General features: G+C 34.4%; 1 protein-coding gene across 1 annotated transcript in view; it reads right to left on the bottom strand.

Annotated features, from left to right (window-relative positions):
- The window catches only part of LOC143243793 (glucose transporter type 1-like), a 147,974-nt gene that overhangs the window by 33,745 nt on the left and 91,056 nt on the right, over positions 1–23,173 (bottom strand). The window contains exons 2-4 of the mRNA XM_076487457.1: positions 9,991–10,160; positions 7,870–7,921; positions 1,834–1,963 (exon numbers count right to left, since the gene is read on the bottom strand). Of these exons, the coding sequence (XP_076343572.1) occupies positions 1,834–1,866 (33 nt within the window). The 5' untranslated portion in view covers positions 1,867–1,963; positions 7,870–7,921; positions 9,991–10,160. The remainder of the gene's footprint in view (positions 1–1,833; positions 1,964–7,869; positions 7,922–9,990; positions 10,161–23,173) is intronic.

Raw genomic sequence — 23,173 nt, 5'->3', positions numbered from 1 at the left:
AAATTCGTTTTTTCTTTTTCTTTTCTTTTTTTTAAGGTGGTATGAAGTGCGAAGTGGTTCTACAATCTGGCACGCTAACCATTTGACCCAGTTTGCCACCCAATTGCAGGGATTAAAGTCCAAATTTTTATCATTATAACCTCTCTAACTTGCCGCTGATCCACCAGAAGAAAGCTCAAGTTTGTGTTTTTTTGAAATCTGACTATTTTTCTTTAACTGTGGAAATTAAAAAACGATAATTTCAAGAAATGGTATTAAATATTTTAGGAACATTTCCATGGAATATAATTAACTTTGGTATAAAGTAATTATTGTCATAAATTAATAAGGATTCTACCTATAAGCCTTCAGACTTACCGCTGTGACACTGGGGGAAGGGCAGTTTTTAAATGGGAACCACAGTTCACTTCCCCATTTCACAACATAAGATGCAAAGCTTTTTTTTTAACTATAGAAGGTATGGAAGTTATAAAAGTCAAAACCCGAGTACAAACCAATGATGAAAGTGCTATCTAGTGTCCATTTTAGAAAAGGTAATATTTAAAAAATTATTTCATTGCAGTATCTTCTACTGCGTGTTGACTTTATTTTACTTGCATTTGACAGGAAAACTAGGCCCGGCATGGCCAAGCGTGTTAAAGCCTTCGACTCGAAATCCGAGGGTCGCAGGTTCGAATCCCGGTCACACCAAACTTGCTCTTTTTTTCAGCCGTGGGGGCGTTATATGGACAGTCAATCCCACTATTCGTTGGTAAAAGAGTAGCCCAAGAGTTGGCGGTGGGTGGTGAGGACTAGTTGCCTTCCTTCTAGTCTCACACTGCTAAATTAGGGACGACTAGCGCAGATAGCCCTCGAGTAGCTTTGCGCGAAATTCAAAACAAAAAAAAAAAAAACTAGAAAAGAGAACCTATGGATGGCCATTGTTAATCACTGATCCTATATACGTCTTTTGGTAGTTTAACAACGGAAAAAGGTTAGTTAGACACAACGCTTAATTCTATAATACGTTCCCAATTAGAAACATTTGTCTAATACTTTTAGCACAAAATTCCTCAGAGGGAGGGGGGAGGTTAGTGGTACTTGAGGGTTGATATTGTTAACTTTCGGGAGGTTGTCAATTCCGCGGGTTAATCCAACGTCTAACCTTCCTGAAGTTACAAATCAGATTATAATTAACATTTAGGTGTACTGGGTGGATCGTATCATTATAATTAACATTTAGTTGTACTGTCAGGTGGATTGTATCGTTATAACTTTGTACTTAAGAAACAATATTATTTGTTTGTTTGTTTTTGTAATTTTGCGCAGAAGCTGCGTGAGAGCTACCTGGACTAGTTGTCCTAGATTTCTAAATCGTAGACTAGACGGAAGGAAGCTAGTCAACATCACCAACTGCTAACACTTGGGAATATCTTTACCAATCAAAAGTGACATTGATCGACACATTATAACGCCCTACAAGGGCTGAAAAGGCGAATAAGTTGGATAACAGGACTCGAACATACGATTTTGCGAATCGAGCGGCCAAAGCACCAGGTCATTCGAAGCCTAACGATCATTAAACCATCCTTGAAAGTTGGTTGTTCACGAACTGTTTCATCTATGACTTTGTTATAGTGTATTGACGATGTTTGTGGATTTACGAGAAGTTGCTGTAATTCAGAATAACAAAAATGAATGATATTTTTCACGGAAATATAAATCCATAAGTTACTAAAATGATAAATAATAAATTAAAAAAAAATATTTCATGTTAAAATGTATCTTAAGGATCGGGTACTTATTGTTTGAGTTAATAAAGAACATATACAGAAAATGAATAAGTTAACTTACGGCCTGACCACTACAGCAACTACTGTAACACATGATGACGTCAGTCAGACGATTTGACCAAACAATATTGATATCTTCAGGCACGTGGTGTAGTTATTTCAGTAGTACTCGGCTGACGCCGGCACGTTACCTGGTGGATCAATTTCGTGATATTAGAATATAATAATATCGACATTTATCTTAATTAAGGTCAGAAAATTAAGAAACCCTATGATCTGCTAGAGAGTTTTTTTAACTGTGTCGTTAAAAAGGTTTAGTCGTGCCAATCCGTTTAAAACACTCAGTAAATTACGATATCTAAAGCAGACAGGACCATACAGCAAAAACTTGCTACTACTTCAAAAAACAAAAAAGGAAAATCTAGAAATGCACAACTTTTAAAAGTGCCTATTTAAATTCCCAGGTGTGTTAAGGCGTTCGACTCGTAATCCGAGGGTCGTGGGTTCGAATCCCCGTTATACCAAACATGCTCGCCCTTTCAGCTGTGGGGGCGTTATATGTGACGGTCAGTCCCACTATTCGTTAGTAAAAGAGTAGCCCAAGAATTGGTGGTGGGTGGTGATGACTAGCTGCCTTCCCTCTAGTGTTACACTGCTAAATTAGGGACGGCTAGTGCAGATAGCCCTTGTGTAGCTTTGCGCGAAATTCAAAACAAACAAGCCTACTTAAAAGTATCGTAATGCTCTGAGAAGATGATTTCGCAACAATTAGTATTTTAAGAATCAAAAAATTGGCGCGAGTATTTAGTAAGCAGCTAAATCATTTCTGTGTTTATGGTAGAAACCACGAATAATCTTAAGAATCGAACATTTTTAGCCCTTAACCTGCATATTTTTATGCGAATTAATGACCCCAGGTACGCAAACGTTATCAACCAATCACTTGTTTGTATGTGAGGTAATGACGTCATATTACTACGTAATCAGCCGAATAGCATAAACGAATGTAATGTAGATATCTTCGTAGATTCACAACCATAACGTATCTGTAGAGCTTATACTAAATATGCCTTTTTAGTAACCAGATACGATAAACAGCAAAACCATAATCTATTGTAGCTCACACATATATATATTTTCACACAATTGTAGCTTCTAAATTATTATATGAAAATACCCAAATAACTAACAGCATGTATATTAGAAGATGGCTTTATGACTTCGGCCCGGCATGGCCAGGTAGGTTAAGGCCCTCGACTTGTAAGCCCAGGGTCGCGGGTTCGAATCCCTGTTGCACCAAACATGCTCGCTCTTTCAGCCGTGGGGGAGTTATAATGTGACGGGCAATCCCACTATTCGTTGGTAAAAAGGTAACCCAGGGTGGTGATAACTAACTGCCTTCCCTCTAGTCTTACACTGCTAAATTAGAGACGGCTAGCGCAGATATTCCTCGTGTAGCTTTGCACGAAATTAAAAAACAAACAAACCTTATGACTTTATTGAATATCGTACCAAACCTAAAGTTTAATATTATTCTGTTTTCGTTTAATTTGCTAAACACGTCTGTGTTTTCCACGTCATATTAAGTTAATTTGTTTTTTATTAGGCAGTCCTAACTAGTCTGGGGTTCACCAGTAATTTGTAAGCGAATATTTTTGCACCCGGTATTGCAGTGACTGAATTTGGCTTATTACACGACCGATTGCTCAGTAAATTCTCTTTGTTAACCTGAAGACGACCTAAGGTCGAAAGGTTGTGCTGTACTTTATTTTGATTAAATCCGTCGTGTCATAAGCCTAAAATTTAATTTTAAAGACAGCTGGTATAACAAAACTTTAATTAAAATAAAATAGGAGCTAAGCCTATAGTACAGATATTTAAAGCCGGTGTTATAATGTCTGTAGTAGACCAGTAACACTGAGTGTTGAAGCTGTTCTGCAGCGGCTGAACTAGGCCTATAACACGACGGATTTAAGACGATATTGAAATGGCAGAGCTAGGCCTGTAGTAAAGATATTTGAAGCTGGTATTATAACGTCTGTGATAGACTAATTATGCTGAATCATACCCGCGATAAAATGTTTGAAATCGCAATTACAATCGAAGGGGATAGAATTTTTAAATTTACTTTTGAAAACAATTATGGGGAAAGAAATAATAGTAATTATAGTATCTAGTATGTTAAACCTTCAAAAGGATTGCTAGTTATAGAGCATCATTCTCCAATATTACAAAATGTTCTGGGATCGAATCCACATACAGGAAATGTTAAAAAAACAAAAAGCCTTTGATTAGCAAAGCTCTTTAGCTCAATTAATAAGGACACCCCTTCTTCTTTAAATCGCTAATCAGGTGATAGAATTGTGGCAGTAGGCACAAGAGATTTGTACATTTTGTCCTAAAGAAGTTAAAACGGGCGAAACAGCAGTTCGTGATCTCAAAGCGCAGGCGTAAAATCGGTAACTGTCATTCTATAGCCTTAAGTACTGATTTTAAATATGTTCGTCAATTTTTTTAAGGATGACACAAAGTCCCCCTGTAAAATAAAATTTACTTTTGAAGAAGTAAAATCAGAAGATTATTTAGAAAAAACTACAACTATGTAGAACAGGTGCTGTTATTAAAGATTCATGGATATAACAAAAGTGTATTTATTGTAAAACATCATTGTTTACAAGGTGGCGACATTAGATGCGTACTTTTTAACAACATAGTATATGTTTAAATGTAAGCGTGTTCACTCGAAGACTAATAAACGCAAATACTTATGTATACCTGTCTAAGTTACTTCAACTGTAAGTTCATACTAACAGTGTCGTGAGATATAAAATCTTGTCTTAGTTACAAGAACTATAAACCCTAACTAACGACAGCTTGTCACTTAAAATATGGTTTCATCTAAAACTCTCCCAGAATATAAATTTCTTTCGAGGTTTTCAATTCCTGTTGGATTAATTTTTTATGTGATTGTAACCTAAGAGTGTGTGTTTTCTTATAGCAAAGCCACATCGGGCTATTTGCTGAGCCCACCGAGGGGAATCGAACCCCTGATTTTAGCGTTGTAAAACCACTCTCCTAGCAGGGGGCTGTAACCTAAGAGTGTAAATGTGTTTGCTTGTTTTAAGAAGACTGTTCTTACTTGGTTTTACTTGATTTGTTTAGTATATTCAAAGTTTTTTCGATCTGGGAAGTATTTGACTTTAGAGCATCTAATTTAAAGAAAAACTGTTTATTTTAGAGCAAACGGTGTTTGTGTTGTGTTTTTCTTATAGCAAAGCCACAAAGGGCTATCTGCTCAGCCCAGCGAGGGGAATCGAACCCCTGATTCTAGCGTTGTAAATCCGGAGACATACAGCTGCACTAGCGGGGGGTTAGAGCAAAGCTGCAACGTTGTGTTACAGTACGTAATGTGTCAGCCAGGGTGTGGTGTTACAGTACATAATGATTCAGCCAGGGAGATAGTTGTGATGTGCTACAGAAGATAATGAATAAACCAAAACTCCCTGCGTCAAGTGCATAAGTTTAAAATAATCGCCTCTCAAAGACAAGCCACGTGTTAGTTATGGGGCTGTAGTCACTTGGTAAAATGTTCATTTATTCGTTTAATATAGTCGCCCAAAGCTACAGAAAAAGCTATATCTGCCTAAGCCTTATCTAATTTTGAAAAGATAGACTAGATGGAAGAAACTAATCAATAGAATTCATCGTCAACTCTTGGGTAACTCTTAACTGAACAGTGTATTTGACAGTTTCTCTTGTAACGCACTTACGGCCTCAAAATGATGAACGTGACGTTATAACAAAGGGACACGAGTCATGATCTCTTGGATTCATAGTCTTGGAACGCTAACAGCTGGGCCACGACCACCCCTCACAAAATGTAAAAAGCACTATGTATTTCAAAATAATTGGTAAATTAATAAATATTTCCCCACATAATTATGCTTTCCAAACCAATGAGTGGGTTTATCATGACTCCCCAAAAAAAAAAACAACAACAACAACACCTACGCATTTTAGAATAATTGATAAACTAATAACTATTGACATTATACGGTAGTGTAAATCCGTTTGTATTAAAGTGGTAGATATCACAAAATCTCTTGACTAAACATTTAATGCTGAGGTAATATTTTAATGTAATTCATTCATTTCAGTATATTTCAGCGTTAGGACATTGCAGATCTGTTGGTTTCAAACGTTGAATTTTAACGTGAGCTGCAACCAAATATGTGATCACGAGCGGTCACTTCCTAATTTGCGTTGTCATGGAAATCACGTCATTCAGAGCAGTAAAATTTCGAAACTATTTTATAGTCGTAGTTTCTTGTTGCGCAAAAATCGAACTTCAAGTTGAAACAACACTTGGACAAGAAGAAGAAAAAAAACGGAGTTGTTATTTGAGCTTCAATAACCGAACGTGAAAGTGAAACGTGTGGTAACTAAAGGGCATCGAGAAGTTATGGGTTCCACAAGAACAAACCCAATATATCACCAAGACTACATTAGTTCAATAGCAATAACACAGGAAGAGCTTTAAGATACCAGGTTGTAGACAACTGTAAATCAGTAGTAGATCATATAGCTGAACACGAGCACTGGGTATCGTGCCAAGAACTGCCATATCGTTAAAATCGATCTCCATTACCTAAGGTATTTTTTAACCAGTGAAAGTCTTGTCTTTTTTATTTTTCTTACACGGACAGGATGGAAATATAAACTACACCAGAGCAATTTTAAAGCAAGGTACGACTTTCATGTTTCCATTACTTAGGGGAAATAAATCATAGGTATATTCTAGTGTTTCCAAGCAGCTGGTTAGAGAAACAGATAAAATTAGTCAAACGTTGCTGTAACTACTCTAATGAAATGTGTCATGTGTATTTGTAGTTCCTTCATGTGAGAAAGGCGCTTTTCTAAGAAAATCTAATTTCCTCAAAATACACACAAAAATATGGTATTTTTCAGCTGTGGTCGAGTCATCACTATGGTCGTTATATCTATTATTTGCATAAAATGCTGATACGCGACAGTATCGATAACAGATATTTTTTTTTTTAATATTTGTACGGGCTTTTCAGTTTCAATGCTTGAGATACAAATGTTTTACAGAGCATAAATACCAATATCTGGTGTGTTCATCTCCACTGATCAGAGCGTGAATTCTGTACAAGATCTGGTGTATTTATAAAAGAACTTTGCACCAGAAGTATTACTTTAAGGATATTTTCTAGTGCCAATTACCCACAAAAATAAATGACTTCAACATTAGTGTGTTTTGTTTTACGTTGCAAAAACCAGCTACACATTAATATTTGGTCGAAAAAACACTTGCACCGTAAATTCAAAACTTTGCTAAACTAAAAAAGACAACAACCCAATTTAAGTACGAAAGAGAAATAAGATACGGTTCCCCCCCCCCGAACTTAATTTTATGGTTCAAAGATCGTGCAAACGGTTCCATGAAAATGTCACTTTAAACGCTGTTTGAATTTAAACCAAAACTGAATTTTGAAGAATCGATTTCCTATAATTCTGGTGAACGAATACCTAATATTTTTATAAAATGACGAGATTTACGCTGGAAGTCAGTGCTTGACTTGTGTTCTATAAGTTTTTAATGATTGAACGAGCAGAGTGAGGCATGACACATTCTTTATATTGGGTTCCTATGTAAAATTTTTATTAGAATTATTAGAGAAATAAAAACAGCCTCAAATGATTTGAACGTTTCAACTATTTAGATTGAAGTATTTCAATAATATTTCGTTACTGATAGAAACGTCTGACTTACAGCTAAAGAATTGTAGCAATATACAATTGATAAAGTTTCAAAATGAATATGATCTGAAGTTAGAGTTACAGATTGAAGTCCATACGAAGATTATACCGCCCCCTTCTGGCTAAACTTTGTAATCCATACCTTATTAAGTCAGAGAACGAAATTTATTGAGTCACGGTGAAAAATGAACAAAACTTAAGTCGTGTATTTCAATAAAACTTGACAATAGCAAGTTAACTTAAGTATTACCAATAAGGTTCTTACACGTGGAATTCACCATCTTTCAAAACACACGTTTATAAAGAGTTTACGTACCATACTACTTGTGCATTCATGTTTTGATTAATCGCAGATTTTCTAACAGCTCCTGAATCGTACAGAAAAAAAACAACATAATTAGCATTAGTACTGTGATAAATTTTATTAATTTAATTACTGGCATAATAATAATAATATATTTTTACTTAGAGTATAAGTGTGTTAAACTAATTTCTTTAGTTGCTTCTTCTCAGTGATTAAATCGAATGAATAAAATATTCAATATGGCGCAGAATCCAACTGATAGGGTAAAAAAAAAGTTGATAATTTGAGGAATAAACCTCGTCGGATATTTAAATACAAATAGTGGAATATAAAATCTTATAGTAAAGAAATAAAAATACAACGATTTAGAGATGTGGCCACCTAGTGGAAAAAATTTTAAAGTTTAAGGCGTTATTTATTATGTTATACGATATATACCAACGTCGATGGTGTTACATCCACACAACAACTTCGCAGTCGTTAAAATACAAGTAAAGCAAACCGTGTTCTACAAAATACATAAAGTTACTGATTTGTCACCGTAATATAAAAATATCGTTGAAACAAGACATTCACGCTAATGTTTTAGTCAAAAGTGCCTGTCGTTTAAGTAATAGAAACCAAATACATACTGTCGTAATGTTTTGTTACCCTGTTGAGTATCTGCTAAACGAAAAATCAGAATTTCATCTCGGTTGAAGTGAAACTCACTTCTTCTCAGCGTCGTTAGCAAAACTTCTTCAAGAACTTTTAGTATAAAAGGTGGTGACGACAACAGTGCCTGGAAGTCTATTGGAACACCCCATAAATGTAACCCCAACAGCCGAGAATCACTTAGAGCAAGACTCGGCATGGTCAGGTGGTTAAGGCGCTTCACTCGTAATCCGAGAGTCGCAAGTTCAAGTCCCCGTCACACCAAACATGCTCGCCCTTTCAACCGTGACGGTGTTATAATGTGACGGTCAATACCGCTATTCATTGGTAAAAGATAAGCCCAAGAGTTGACGGTGGGTGGTGATGATTAGCTGCCTTCCGTCTATTCTTACACTGCTAACATTGTTTGTTGACGACAAGAGTGTAAATAATACCAAAATTGTTTGTTGACGACAACAGTGTAAATAATACCAATACTGTTTCATTTACGGATATTCATGAGTTCTCAGGAGTTGTTTTGAAGGATCTGTTGCCAACTGTTGTAGAAGTTATTATCATGTGCTATTTTTGTTATCAGTGTTTTTATGTGAGATTGAGGTATGTTTCTGTTTCTATGCTATGTTCTACCGACTTGGCATGTTGATAATGTTTTATGTGTTTCTCAGTGAGTTTTCTCAGTTTCTGAAACAGTTGTTTTCTACTGTAATTAAGTGGTTTCTCGCTTGATTCATGCTGGATGTTGACAGGTATTGGTGTAAGGGAAGGATTAAAAAATTGAAAAATTTCTTTCAGAGTGTGGAGTGTATTGCTGGTCGTGATGAGAGTTTATGGTAACAGATGAAAAACTGTTGTGTTCTGACGAAAGTAATTTTGCAAGCGATTGATCGACTGGTGAAGACTGTGGTGTATAAGGTGTGGGGTTTGTTATATTGGTAGTGATTTGTTGTAGTTTTGGAGATAAGGGAATGGACGGTTTCGTGGGTAAACCAGAGCGAACAATAGAAGCATAAGAAATCCGAATGTTGTTAGTTGTGTAAAATAATATTTTGTGGGAGGTGTGATTTGTGTTTAGTTCTCTAGCAGAACTTGAAGGATCAATGTGAGACAATAAATGAGCTTTTGATTGTATAGATTGTGTGATAGAAATGTTATTGTGAGATTTCGTAGCTTCTAAGATAGAAAGAGATGTAGAATTTGGACAAGGGAGAGTAGATGAACTATTTAAAGTAAGAATAAGAGATGATTGGGTGATTTGGAAGAGGAAGACAAGAGTGGGAGAATGCTGCGGAAAATAGAATATTTAAAGTTTGAGGCCAAGGTGAGAACACCAAAAAAAGTTAAGGTGAAGTCCATCTAGTTCAAGGAAATTAGTTCCCGGTATTAGGAACATGAACCTAATTCAGATAAGTACACTCTTTTATTACCTAATATAATCATTTTAGGTGATTCAATGCCAAAGTAACTACACGATCACTTAACCTTTATTAATGGATACCACATCCTGTCAAAATTCATCACCGGAGCTAAAATCAACGATGCCATAGTTAAGACCAGTTCTCTTCCCGAATCTGTCTGATTTCTTATTATTCACTTTGGTACCAACGACCTTAAACAATCCGATAAGACTGCTGAAGACTGCTTCTCAGAACCTGAAAACACAATAACACATATCTTCAGCGTCAGACCATACACATTAAACTATTACTAGTGTAATATATAGACACATGAACAATCACACTTTCACTGATTTTAACACACGAAATAACACAATAATTAAACAACTCAACAACAAAATACAACATTTTAGTGAATTAACCAAACAGTAATGCAGACTAATCTCCCTGATTGTCTTTATTAACTACACAAACCCAATAGTACTCATTAATTTCCTTGAACTAGATAGACTTCACCTTAACTTTTTTGTATTATCACGTTGGTCTCAAACTTTAAATATTTTATTTCCCGAGCATTCTCCCACTCTTGTCTTCCTCTTCCAAGTCACCCCAATCATCTCCTATTCTCCCCTGTCAAAATTATATATATCTTTCTATCGTGCAAGCTACCAAATCTCAAAATAACACTTCTATCACTCAACCTACACGATCAAAAGCACACTTATTGTCTCACAGTGATCCTTCAAATTCTGCTAGAGAACTAAACAAAAATCACATCTCGCACAAAACATTACATTCCACAACTAATACCACTCGGTTTTTTATGTTTCTGTTATTTGTTCTGGTGTACCCACAAAATCTTCCATTGTCTTATCTCCAAAACCACACTAAATCACTACCAATATAACAAACCCCACACCTTATACACCACAGTCTTCATCAGTCGATCAATCGCTTGCAAAATCACTTTCCTCAAAGCACAACAGTTTTTCATCTGTTACCATAAACTCTCATAACGACCAGCAATACACTCCACATTCTGAAAGAGATAGTTATTTTTCTAATCCTTTCCTTACACCAATACCTGTCAACATCCAGCATGAATCAAGCGAGAAATCACTCAATTACAGTAGAAAACAACTGTTTCAGAAACTGAGAAAAATCACTGAGAAACACATAAAACATTATCAATATGCCAAGTCGCTAGACCATAGCATAGAAACAGAAACATACCTCAATCTCACATTAAAAACACGATAATAAAAAGAGCATATGATAGTAACTTCTGCAATAGTTGGCAACATATCCTTGAAAACACCTCCATAGAACTCTTGACTATCAATGAAACATTCTGTCAAAACGTTGTTTGATTGATGAAAAAGAGTATAAATAATACGAACATTATTTGTTGACGACAATATTATAATAATACCAACTGTTTGTTGATGGAAATATTAAAAATAATATCAACATTGTTTGAGGACGACAAGAGTGTAAATAGTACGAACATTGTATGTTTGATAACAAGAGTGTAAATAGTACGAACATTGTATGTTTGATAACAAGAGTGTAAATAGTACGAACATTGTATGTTGACGACAATATTATAATAATACCAACTGTTTGTTGATGACAATATTAAAAATAATATCAACATTGTTTGAGGACGACAAGAGTGTAAATAGTACGAACATTGTATGTTTGATAACAAGAGTGTAAATAGTACGAACATTGTATGTTTGATAACAAGAGTGTAAATAGTACGAACATTGTATGTTGACGACAATATTATAATAATACCAACTGTTTGTTGATGACAATATTAAAAATAATATCAACATTGTTTGAGGACGACAAGAGTGTAAATAGTACGAACATTGTATGTTTGATAACAAGAGTGTAAATAGTACGAACATTGTATGTTTGATAACAAGAGTGTAAATAGTACGAACATTGTATGTTGACGACAATATTATAATAATACCAACTGTTTGTTGATGACAATATTAAAAATAATATCAACATTGTTTAAGGACGACAAGAGTGTAAATAGTACGAACATTGTGTGTTTGATAACAAGAGTGTAAATAGTACGAACATTGTATGTTTGATAACAAGAGTGTAAATAGTACGAACATTGTATGTTTGATAACAAGAGTGTAAATAGTACGAACATTGTATGTTGACGACAATATTATAATAATACCAACTGTTTGTTGATGACAATATTAAAAATAATATCAACATTGTTTGAGGACGACAAGAGTGTAAATAGTACGAACATTGTATGTTTGATAACAAGAGTGTAAATAGTACGAACATTGTATGTTTGATAACAAGAGTGTAAATAGTACGAACATTGTATGTTGACGACAATATTATAATAATACCAACTGTTTGTTGATGACAATATTAAAAATAATATCAACATTGTTTAAGGACGACAAGAGTGTAAATAGTACGAACATTGTGTGTTTGATAACAAGAGTGTAAATAGTACGAACATTGTATGTTTGATAACAAGAGTGTAAATAGTACGAACATTGTATGTTTGATAACAAGAGTGTAAATAGTACGAACATTGTATGTTTGATAACAAGAGTGTAAATAGTACGAACATTGTATGTTTGATAACAAGAGTGCAAATAGTACCAACATTGTATGTTTGATAACAATAGTGTAAATAGTACGAACATTGTATGTTTGATAACAAGAGTGTAAATAGTACCAACATTGTATGTTTGATAACAAGAGTGTAAATAATACGAACATTGTATGTTTGATAACAAGAGTGTAAATAGTACGAACATTGTATGTTTGATAACAATAGTGTAAATAGTACGAACATTGTATGTTTGATAACAAGAGTGTAAATAGTACCAACATTGTATGTTTGATAATAAGAGTGTAAATAATACGAACATTGTATGTTTGATAACAAGAGTGTAAATAGTACGAACATTGTATGTTTGATAACAAGAGTATAAATAATACGAACATTATTTGTTGACGACAATATTATAATAATACCAACTGTTTGTTGATGGAAATATTAAAAATAATATCAACATTGTTTGAGGACGACAAGAGTGTAAATAGTACGAACATTGTATGTTTGATAACAAGAGTGTAAATAGTACGAACATTGTATGTTGACGACAATATTATAATAATACCAACTGTTTGTTGATGACAATATTAAAAATAATATCAACATTGTTTGAGGACGACAAGAGTGTAAATAGTACGAACATTGTATGTTTGATAACAAGAGTGTAAATAGTACGAACATTGTATGTTGACGACAATATTATAATAATACCAACTGTTTGTTGATGACAATATTAAAAATAATATCAACATTGTTTAAGGACGACAAGAGTGTAAATAGTACGAACATTGTGTGTTTGATAACAAGAATGTAAATAGTACGAACATTGTATGTTTGATAACAAGAGTGTAAATAGTACGAACATTGTATGTTTGATAACAAGAGTGTAAATAGTACGAACATTGTATGTTGACGACAATATTATAATAATACCAACTGTTTGTTGATGACAATATTAAAAATAATATCAACATTGTTTGAGGACGACAAGAGTGTAAATAGTACGAACATTGTATGTTTGATAACAAGAGTGTAAATAGTACGAACATTGTATGTTTGATAACAAGAGTGTAAATAGTACGAACATTGTATGTTGACGACAATATTATAATAATACCAACTGTTTGTTGATGACAATATTAAAAATAATATCAACATTGTTTAAGGACGACAAGAGTGTAAATAGTACGAACATTGTGTGTTTGATAACAAGAGTGTAAATAGTACGAACATTGTATGTTTGATAACAAGAGTGTAAATAGTACGAACATTGTATGTTTGATAACAAGAGTGTAAATAGTACGAACATTGTATGTTTGATAACAAGAGTGTAAATAGTACGAACATTGTATGTTTGATAACAAGAGTGCAAATAGTACCAACATTGTATGTTTGATAACAATAGTGTAAATAGTACGAACATTGTATGTTTGATAACAAGAGTGTAAATAGTACCAACATTGTATGTTTGATAACAAGAGTGTAAATAATACGAACATTGTATGTTTGATAACAAGAGTGTAAATAGTACGAACATTGTATGTTTGATAACAATAGTGTAAATAGTACGAACATTGTATGTTTGATAACAAGAGTGTAAATAGTACCAACATTGTATGTTTGATAATAAGAGTGTAAATAATACGAACATTGTATGTTTGATAACAAGAGTGTAAATAGTACGAACATTGTATGTTTGATAACAAGAGTGTAAATAGTACGAACATTGTATGTTTGATAACAATAGTGTAAATAGTACGAGCATTGTATGTTTGATAACAAGAGTGTAAAAAGTACGAACATTGTAGGTTTGATAACAAGAGTGTAAATAGTACGAACATTGTATGTTTGATAACAAGAGTGCAAATAGTACCAACATTGTATGTTTGATAACAAGCGTGTAAAAAGTACGAACATTGTATGTTTGATAACAAGAGTGCAAATAGTACCAACATTGTATGTTTGATAACAAGCGTGTAAATAATACGAGCATTGTATGTTTGATAACAAGAGTGTAAATAGTACGAACATTGTATGTTTGATAACAAGAGTGTAAATAGTATGAACATTGTATGTTTGATAACAAGCGTGTAAATAATACGAACATTGTATGTTTGATAACAAGAGTGTAAATAGTACGAACATTGTATGTTTGATAACAATAGTGTAAATAATACGAACATTATTTGTTAATGACATCACTGTAAATAATACCAGCATTGTTTGCTGATGAAAAGAGTGTAAATAATATAAAAACATTGTCTGTTGAAGTGAAGAGTGTAAATAATACGAACATTGTATGTTTGATAACAAGAGTGTAAATAGTACGAACATTGTATGTTTGATAACAATAGTGTAAATAATACGAACATTATTTGTTAATGACATCACTGTAAATAATACCAGCATTGTTTGCTGATGAAAAGAGTGTAAATAATATAAAAACATTGTCTGTTGAAGTGAAGAGTGTAAATAATACGAACATTGTATGTTTGATAACAAGAGTGTAAATAATACGAACATTGTATGTTTGATAACAAGAGTGTAAATAGTACGAACATTGTATGTTTGATAACAATAGTGTAAATAATACGAACATTATTTGTTAATGACATCACTGTAAATAATACCAGCATTGTTTGCTGATGAAAAGAGTGTAAATAATATAAAAACATTGTCTGTTGAAGTGAAGAGTGTAAATAATACGAACATTGTATGTTTGATAACAAGAGTGTAAATAATACGAACATTGTATGTTTGATAACAAGAGTGTAAATAGTACGAACATTATTTGTTAATGACATCACTGTAAATAATACCAGCATTGTTTGCTGATAAAAAGAGTGTAAATAATATAAAAACATTGTCTGTTGAAGTCAAGAGTGTAAATAATACGAACAGTTTTTGTAGATGAGAATAGTGAAAATAATATCAAAATTGTATGTTGGCGAGAAGTGTGTAAGTAATACCAACATTGTTTCGTGATGACATCATTGTATATAATATTAACATTGTTTGTTGAGGACACCAGTGTACGTAATACTAATATTGTATGATGGAAACAAGAGTGTAAATAATACCAACATTATTTCTTGATGATATCAATGTAAATAACACCAATATTGTTCGTTGTGGACAACCGTGTAAATAATGCCAACATTCTTTGTTGATAACATCAGTGTAAATAATACCAACCTTGCTTGTTGAAGATAACATGTAAATAAGACCAACATTGTTTGCTTACGAGAAGAGTGTAAGTAATACCAATATTGCTTGTTGAAGATAACATGAAGATAAGATAACATGAAGATAACACTGTTTCCTTACGAGAAGAGTGTAAGTAATACGAACATTTTTGGTGGTGAAAATTAGTGTAAATAAGACCAACATTGTTTGTTGATGATATCAGTGAAAATAACACAATATTGTTTGTTGAGAACAACAATGTAAATAATACGAATATTGTTTGTAGATTAGAAGAGTGCAAATAATACCAACATTGTTTGTTTATGATAAGAATATAAATAAAGCGACATTGTTTGTTGAAGACATCAGTGTAAATAATACCAACATCGTTTATTGACAAAAACTGTGTAAAGAATACCAATATTGCTCGTTGACGAGAAGAGTTTATATAAAACCAACATTGTTTGTTGATGACATGAGCCTAATTATCACCAATATTGTTCATGAAGGTCCACAGTTGTAACAATACTAAGATTTTCTGTTGACGACAGCAATGTAAATAACACCTACACTGTTTATTGATGACATAAATGTAAATAACACGAACAGTGTTTGTTGATGAAAAGAGTGTAAATAATAAAACCATTTTATGTGGACAACAAGAGTATAAAAATAATATCAACTTTGTCTGTTGATGACATCAATGTAAATTATAACAAAATTTTTATTGAAGATAACAGTATAAATAATACCAATATTTTTGTGTAAGACAACAGTAAAAATAATAGCAATAGTGTTTGTTGGTAAGAAGTGTATAAATAATAAAAGCATTGTATGTTTAGGACAAGAATGTAAAAAATACCACAATTGTTTATTGATGACAACAGTGTAAATAATACCAACACTGTTTGTAGAGGACAAGAGTGTAAATAATAGCAACACTGTGTTTTGACGACAAGAATGTAAATTATAACAACCATGTTTGTTGACGGTAAGAGTGTAATAATACCAACACTTTGTCTTCACGACAAAAGTGTAAATAATATCAACATTGTTTGTTGATGTCATCAGTATAAATAATACCAACGTTGTTTGTTGACGACAACATTGTAAATAATAATAACAGTGTTTGTTCATGACAAGAGTGTAAGTAATACCCACATTGTTACTTGATGTCATCAGTATAAATGATACCAATATTGTTTGTTGAGAACAAAAGTGTAAATTATACGAATATTGTTTTTTAACGATAAGAGTGTAAATAATACCAAAATTGTTTGTTGAAGACATCAGTGTAAATAATGCAAACATTGTGAAAGTAATACAAACAGTGTTTGTTGATGACATCAGTGTAAACAATACCAACATTTCTAGCTGAGGAAAATTGTGAATAATACCAACATTGCTTGTTGACGAGAATAGTTTAAATAAAACCAACAACGTTTGCTGATGGCATCAAGGTATATATCACAAATATTGTTCATTGAGGACAACAGTGGTAATAATACCAAGATTGTTTGTTGACGACAACAGTGCAAATAATACCTTCACTGTTTGTAGATGACATTAATGTAAATAATACCAACAGCAGAGATGCCAGCTATTTCAAATGACTGAGCGTTATGGTTGTAGACAGAGCCCTTTATCATTTGCGGCTACTGGGCCTGACCAATGTCTCTAAGCTGTTTATTATTATATTATTATTATAACTATTATTACTTATTTCTGCTATATATTGCTCATTTATGACTGTGTTTTGTGTATTTAATAAATAAATTTTAAAAAAATTCTTTTGAAATTATGTCTTTTATTTAGCTCAGAGTAACACACCTACTGGTAAAACAACATTGAACATGCACAAACAGTAAGCAGAAAAAGCCTTTGTATAAGGACTAGTTTATATCATGTTTATGACACTTATTGTAATAGTTTTGCAGCTTTTGCAGCTGTTGCAGCCGTTGCTTTCATGAGAATGTCACTGGATGGTTGAGAGTTATAACAACATTGTCCATTTGACTGCATACACATCTTGTGTGTTATAATACTGCTCAAAACTGAGGTGCTCAAGTTTGCTCTGAACTTGCTTTTGTTTTTAGTCACTAAACTAAATATCCTTTCACTGTCAGCATTAGAATGGAAGATTGTAAGAATTCCAAGCATAACCCTACAGAGAATGTCATACTTCTGGTTGCTATTTCCATCCTTAATTGTAGACAGCTGAACCCAAAACTTGTCAACATTCAACTGAAGGACAGTTTCTGAGAAAGTATCAATTTGTTTGTTCAAATATTGCCCTTCCAACTTGTATGACTATTGTCATACAGTTGTTCCAACTGTATCCTGACAAGAACAGGATACCTGTCTGTCAAGAAGCGTAGAGAAGAGAAATTTTTGCTGACTTTCAGTTTTGTATCAGCAACCTCTGCGGGAATCAGAAGTTCATCATGCAATTTGTAGCTGCAATATAGTATTTTTTGACATTGGTGTAGAAGCTGATCAGGTCCAGGTCCTTTTCATATTTAATAATCTATTCCTTGGCAGCAATTCCAATAGAAACTGCCTCATCAGATGTGTGTAAGGATTCATTGTTGTAGTCAAGTTCAGTGATGTTGCCTTCAAGATATTCTGGCTTGATGTATCTGACAAGTATATTTTTAACTTGTGTAATCAGAGTTCTATGCATAATGTGTATACAAGGTTCTTCTCTTTGCAATATCAAATTGGCTTGCTCAAATAGAGGAATTGCAGACTGAAGAAAAAGACAAAATAACAAGTTCATTTTGTTGTCCAAGAAAACTGTTAACTTATCTAACTTGCTCTGCGCATAACTTTTCTTGGTTACTTCCTTGCTAGCTTTCGTTTTCTTCTCTTTTTTCATTGATTGTCTCTTCTTTAGTTCAAGGTCAAACTACCTAAACATATATTGAGTTATAACAAATGTTTCTTTGTCTGCTTTTGGATATTGTTGTCTTGTGTCCCTGTGTGGCTGGAAGGGTGTCTTGACTATGTCTCTGTGTGGCTGGGAGGGTTCTTGAGTGTGTTCCTGTGTGGCTGGGAAGATTTCCTGACTGTTAAAGTCTTGCTGCCTGACTGAGCTCCACGTATAGATCCTTTTGAATCTAGTTTTTCCTTTTCACAGTGAAAATACTTCTTCAATGGCTTTCATATGTCCAATATTCTGTTGAGGCACACCCCAAGTGATTGCCATCTTGTGTTAATAAGTTGTAGAATTTTTCTTGTTTCTTTGTCATACAATCCTTGAAACTCTTTGAAATGTTGTTTTCTGCTGGCACTTTTGTCCAGAAAATTGTAGATATCTATCAATATACCAGAAACTGGGCAGAACAGTTCTCTGGAAGTTTTCTGGGTAGTCAATATTCATGAGGTGACAGGCACAGTCCATGAAGTAAATGCTGGGCTGTCGTCTTGAGATGTGACCCATCACACCCTTACCTATACCAGACATAACTGAGGCAATGTCTAAATAAAAACCAAGTTAGGTTTCCCGTGGAATTTTCCTCTTTGTCAGTTCGTGGTACAAAAGCTTGAAAATATTCTCTCCCGTTTAAGCTTGTTTCCATTCCACCAGGTGCGTAGATTTTTTACACCCGATGGGGGGATGATTTTTGCAACCACATAAAATTGGTAATTGGTAATCTCTGATTACGTGAACCTGAACTCTGTAAACATTAAGTCACAGAGTAATCTTGTTGCCACGATACATCAAGGTTTCCATGTAAGTTTGTATAAGTGAGGTGTTGTGAACAGTTTTCAAAATAGAATAAAGACAAATGTGTCACAAAGTAACTGCCACATGAATTTATTCCTGCACACTGCACAGTATAAAAGATGGCCATTATACTTGACAAGGTTACTAATAACTTTCATTGCATGAATTAAGTTTTCAAATATTAATAAAATTAGTAATTACCATTGATAAGTTTATATCTACTGAAAAACTGTTAATGTTGTTTGATAAAAATAATTAAAATGTGTTTGCGAACTCTTGAAAATTACACATCAATACAATGTAGCACATAATTATTCATACTTTTCATTGAAGTAAGATTCATTTTGTCCTCTAGTCTGCATGTTCTCAAACGTAGACCTCCTTTGTGATGATCTGTTTATGAATTCTTTCATAAGTTCTTCTATATTTATCTTTTCGACCTCATCTTTGTGAGTGTGACAAACTGCCACATGGTTGAGGCGGCATTGAGACATAATTGACCTTAACCACGTATTCAACCGTCTTAATGCAGAAAAGCAGAAAAACATTCGCAGTTGGATACTGGACATACAAGCAAAATTTTCATGAGAAGAAACACTTCACTAAACATCTGCTGGCTTGTTTCATGCATTTTACAGTAAGCATGCTTCGCACCTTTCAGAGATACTGCTTTTGTTGTTCCTTTGAACATAGGCAACTGAAACTCGAGCCGTTGTGCAGAGATTTTGGAAAGAAGTTTATAACCGAGTTGTCAATTTTGCCAGATGTGATTATGTTCTCAAGTGCCAGATATTGCCTCAAGTCATTGTTGTCTGCATTGAACCTAGTGGTCAGATGTTCTACGACTGTGTCCACAAATTCAAAATATTGGCTTCTGTAGTAATCTCTAGCTGTTGCAGAATGGTGTGCTGAGTCATCACCTGTGATCCTTCTGGAGGTCTGCGAATGCGTGGTAATTAATAGTTCAATAGTAACCAGATCTAGGGAAGTTACGTTTTTCTCAGCTTCATCAAATATCTTGTTGTAATTTTCCTCTGTTCGCAGTACCTGCAATTGCTCAACTGTCATTGCAGATGCTTCAATCATGCCAGATACTGTTACTGATTTTGCTTGGAATGCACGGTTTAGTTCCTCTAATGCAGCTAATGGATGCTGAGCCATCAACAATCCTAAAACTGTCTTTCCTTTGTCAAATCTGTCCAGCAGACCTCGTGCTTTCACTGCTACATCTGATTTTTCATTTGCTAATTCAGACAAAGAATCAACAATGTCACTGTAGTGATCATTAGCCCATGTAATTGAAGATAGGCGGCACAACCAGCGTGTTGGACACAGTGGGCGAATATATTTAACTGGACCATTGTGGCTGTTTGACGATACAATATTTTCAAAGATTGTCTTGTATTTGCCTGACCTCTGAAGCAAGACACCAAGTTCATATACCCACTGGATAGAATCTCGAACACATTCACAAGCTTCAACTGCATGTTGCATTATTAAATTAGCTTTGTGTGCTCTGCAGTGAAAAAACAAAGCTGACGGTTGCTTCTCTTTTATTTTTGCCTGGCATCCACTGTATGCACCACTCATGTTAGCGACTCCATCATACGTTTGTGCTCTTAATCCTGACAGTGGTAAATTGAGTCTAGTCAGTACATCAAGTATAGTCGAGGATATTGTTTCACCAATTGTATTGGAAACGCTGTACAAACCAAGAAGTGTCTCATGGACGTCAAGGTTTTCATCTACGTATCGTACACATATTGCTTCCTGTTCGGCACCTGTAACATCTTGAGTGCCATCAACCATTAATGCAAATATTTTACTTTGCTGCACGTTGTGTGCCATGTTCCTCAGTATTTGATAGCTGAACATCATTATTTCATTCTGAGCCTGGGGTGATGTGAATGTGGTTTTCTTTGACAAGTAGGCCGCCAACTCAGGATCTTCCTCTTCCAGGAGCTTCATTAACTGCAGGAAGTTCCCTTCCGTATCAGTATGTCCACGCAATGCTAAACCTTGATGCAGTAAAAACATAAACTTCTGAATATTTTGGCTAGACTTCTTTTGCATTCTTCCTGCTGCTTCTTTTTTCCATCATGTAGCTGGACAGTCACTGGAGTTACATCAAGTGAACCTTCTGGAGATATAGCGAATCTGTGCTGAGAGGAGGATTGGTGTTCCTTGAATTTCTGTTTTGCCTTTTTCCAGTTGCAGAAACCGGTGGATATGAAGGTATACTCCACTGGCCTCTCCAATTTCCCTGTAAAAAGGCCTCTACTATCCCCCTTGGCACAATGAAAGCATATGACCTTTTGAGTCTGATTGTCGAAGTGCAGCCATGAGATCTCACCAAACCACTCGCCCTAGAAGTTGATATTTTGAGATTTTGCTTTCAGTCGTGGTATTAGTTGTGCATCTGGATGATATGGCTTTCCACACTGTATCTATGGAGCGTCAGATTTTCATTACTGCACAAACTTTTTTCACAACTATCTGGCGATTCATGGTATGCAATAGTTGCACAAGCATTTTCAAACTCGTCTTCTGATGAACATGGTATTTCCTCTGTATGGCAAGTTTCTATTCCTTTGCTTGAGGTTGTTGAATTATCTGCATCTGCATTGCCACTTGTAGTACCAGTAACTGGCTTGCAGAACTGTCTAATATCGGAAAGTTTCAGACGCTTGCTTCTCATAATTGGAATCTGTTTCCCAGATGACTCAACAGGCTAAAATACAGTGTTTATTGAAAAACTCTAACGTACAACGAACGAAGATAGAACAGAATGGATGTAGGACTGAACTGTACAATGTATTTAAGTCGAACGCGCGAACCTCACAGTGACTACCGAGCCGACTGACCGCCTGGGCATCGCTGGGACAATAATGTGTGCTAGTCACAACACAAGTAATTGCAAGTTTCTCGAAAAATACTTAAACAATCACAAATATATTATATTCCTGTTAAAGCTCATCAAAAGGCAAACACGTTGTGATATAATGTTTATTAGTACGTCTATTAAATAAAAACATCTAAACAAAAACTAGCAATACAATTCGAGTAGAGGCTTCAGGTCGTTGAAATCGCTCCTTTTGTGTTCTAATTATACAAGAAAATACAATATTTTTACTATCTATGACAAGAGAATATATTGTTCTTTTACTATAAAGCACCAGCACTTTATTAGAGGTCTAATAAGCCCTGTTCTAAAATCGAGACTCAGACTAAAGGGAGCAGAAGGGGGTGATGTAGGGCGCGTCTGGATCCGAGCGACCCGAACCTGTCGTTAACTGTACACTGAACGTGCACTATGGTTAACGGATTCGGCAGCTAAGGATAAGGATAGTAAGGCGTTCGACAATAAAACCGGCTAGACATGCGTAAGAATAAATGGCGAAGAAAAACCACACAATATACACATAAGATTGATGCAGCTACAAGCTACAAATGGCCTGCCAGATGTAGATCACAGGAGTTTACACTTGGGAGTAATATTTTAGAATTTCATGCTCTGTTCAATCTGTTGTGATGAAAATTTTACTTAATCTTACACTACGTACAAGACGTAGGTAGATTCTGTGATAGTGCTTACAAGGATTGCACGTATACTTAGCCCTACTGACTGATACTTACGAACTATCGCTTAGATTGAAAAGCTTAGAAGCACGCCTATATTAAAGATGTACATTTCGGCTACTGAAAAAGCCTACATCTAGGCCTAATTATGTAATTCGATTG

Source organism: Tachypleus tridentatus, chromosome 2 (genome assembly GCF_004210375.1).
Source record: "Tachypleus tridentatus isolate NWPU-2018 chromosome 2, ASM421037v1, whole genome shotgun sequence".
NCBI lineage: Eukaryota > Metazoa > Arthropoda > Merostomata > Xiphosura > Limulidae > Tachypleus > Tachypleus tridentatus.
This window is presented reverse-complemented; position numbering and strand designations above follow the sequence as displayed.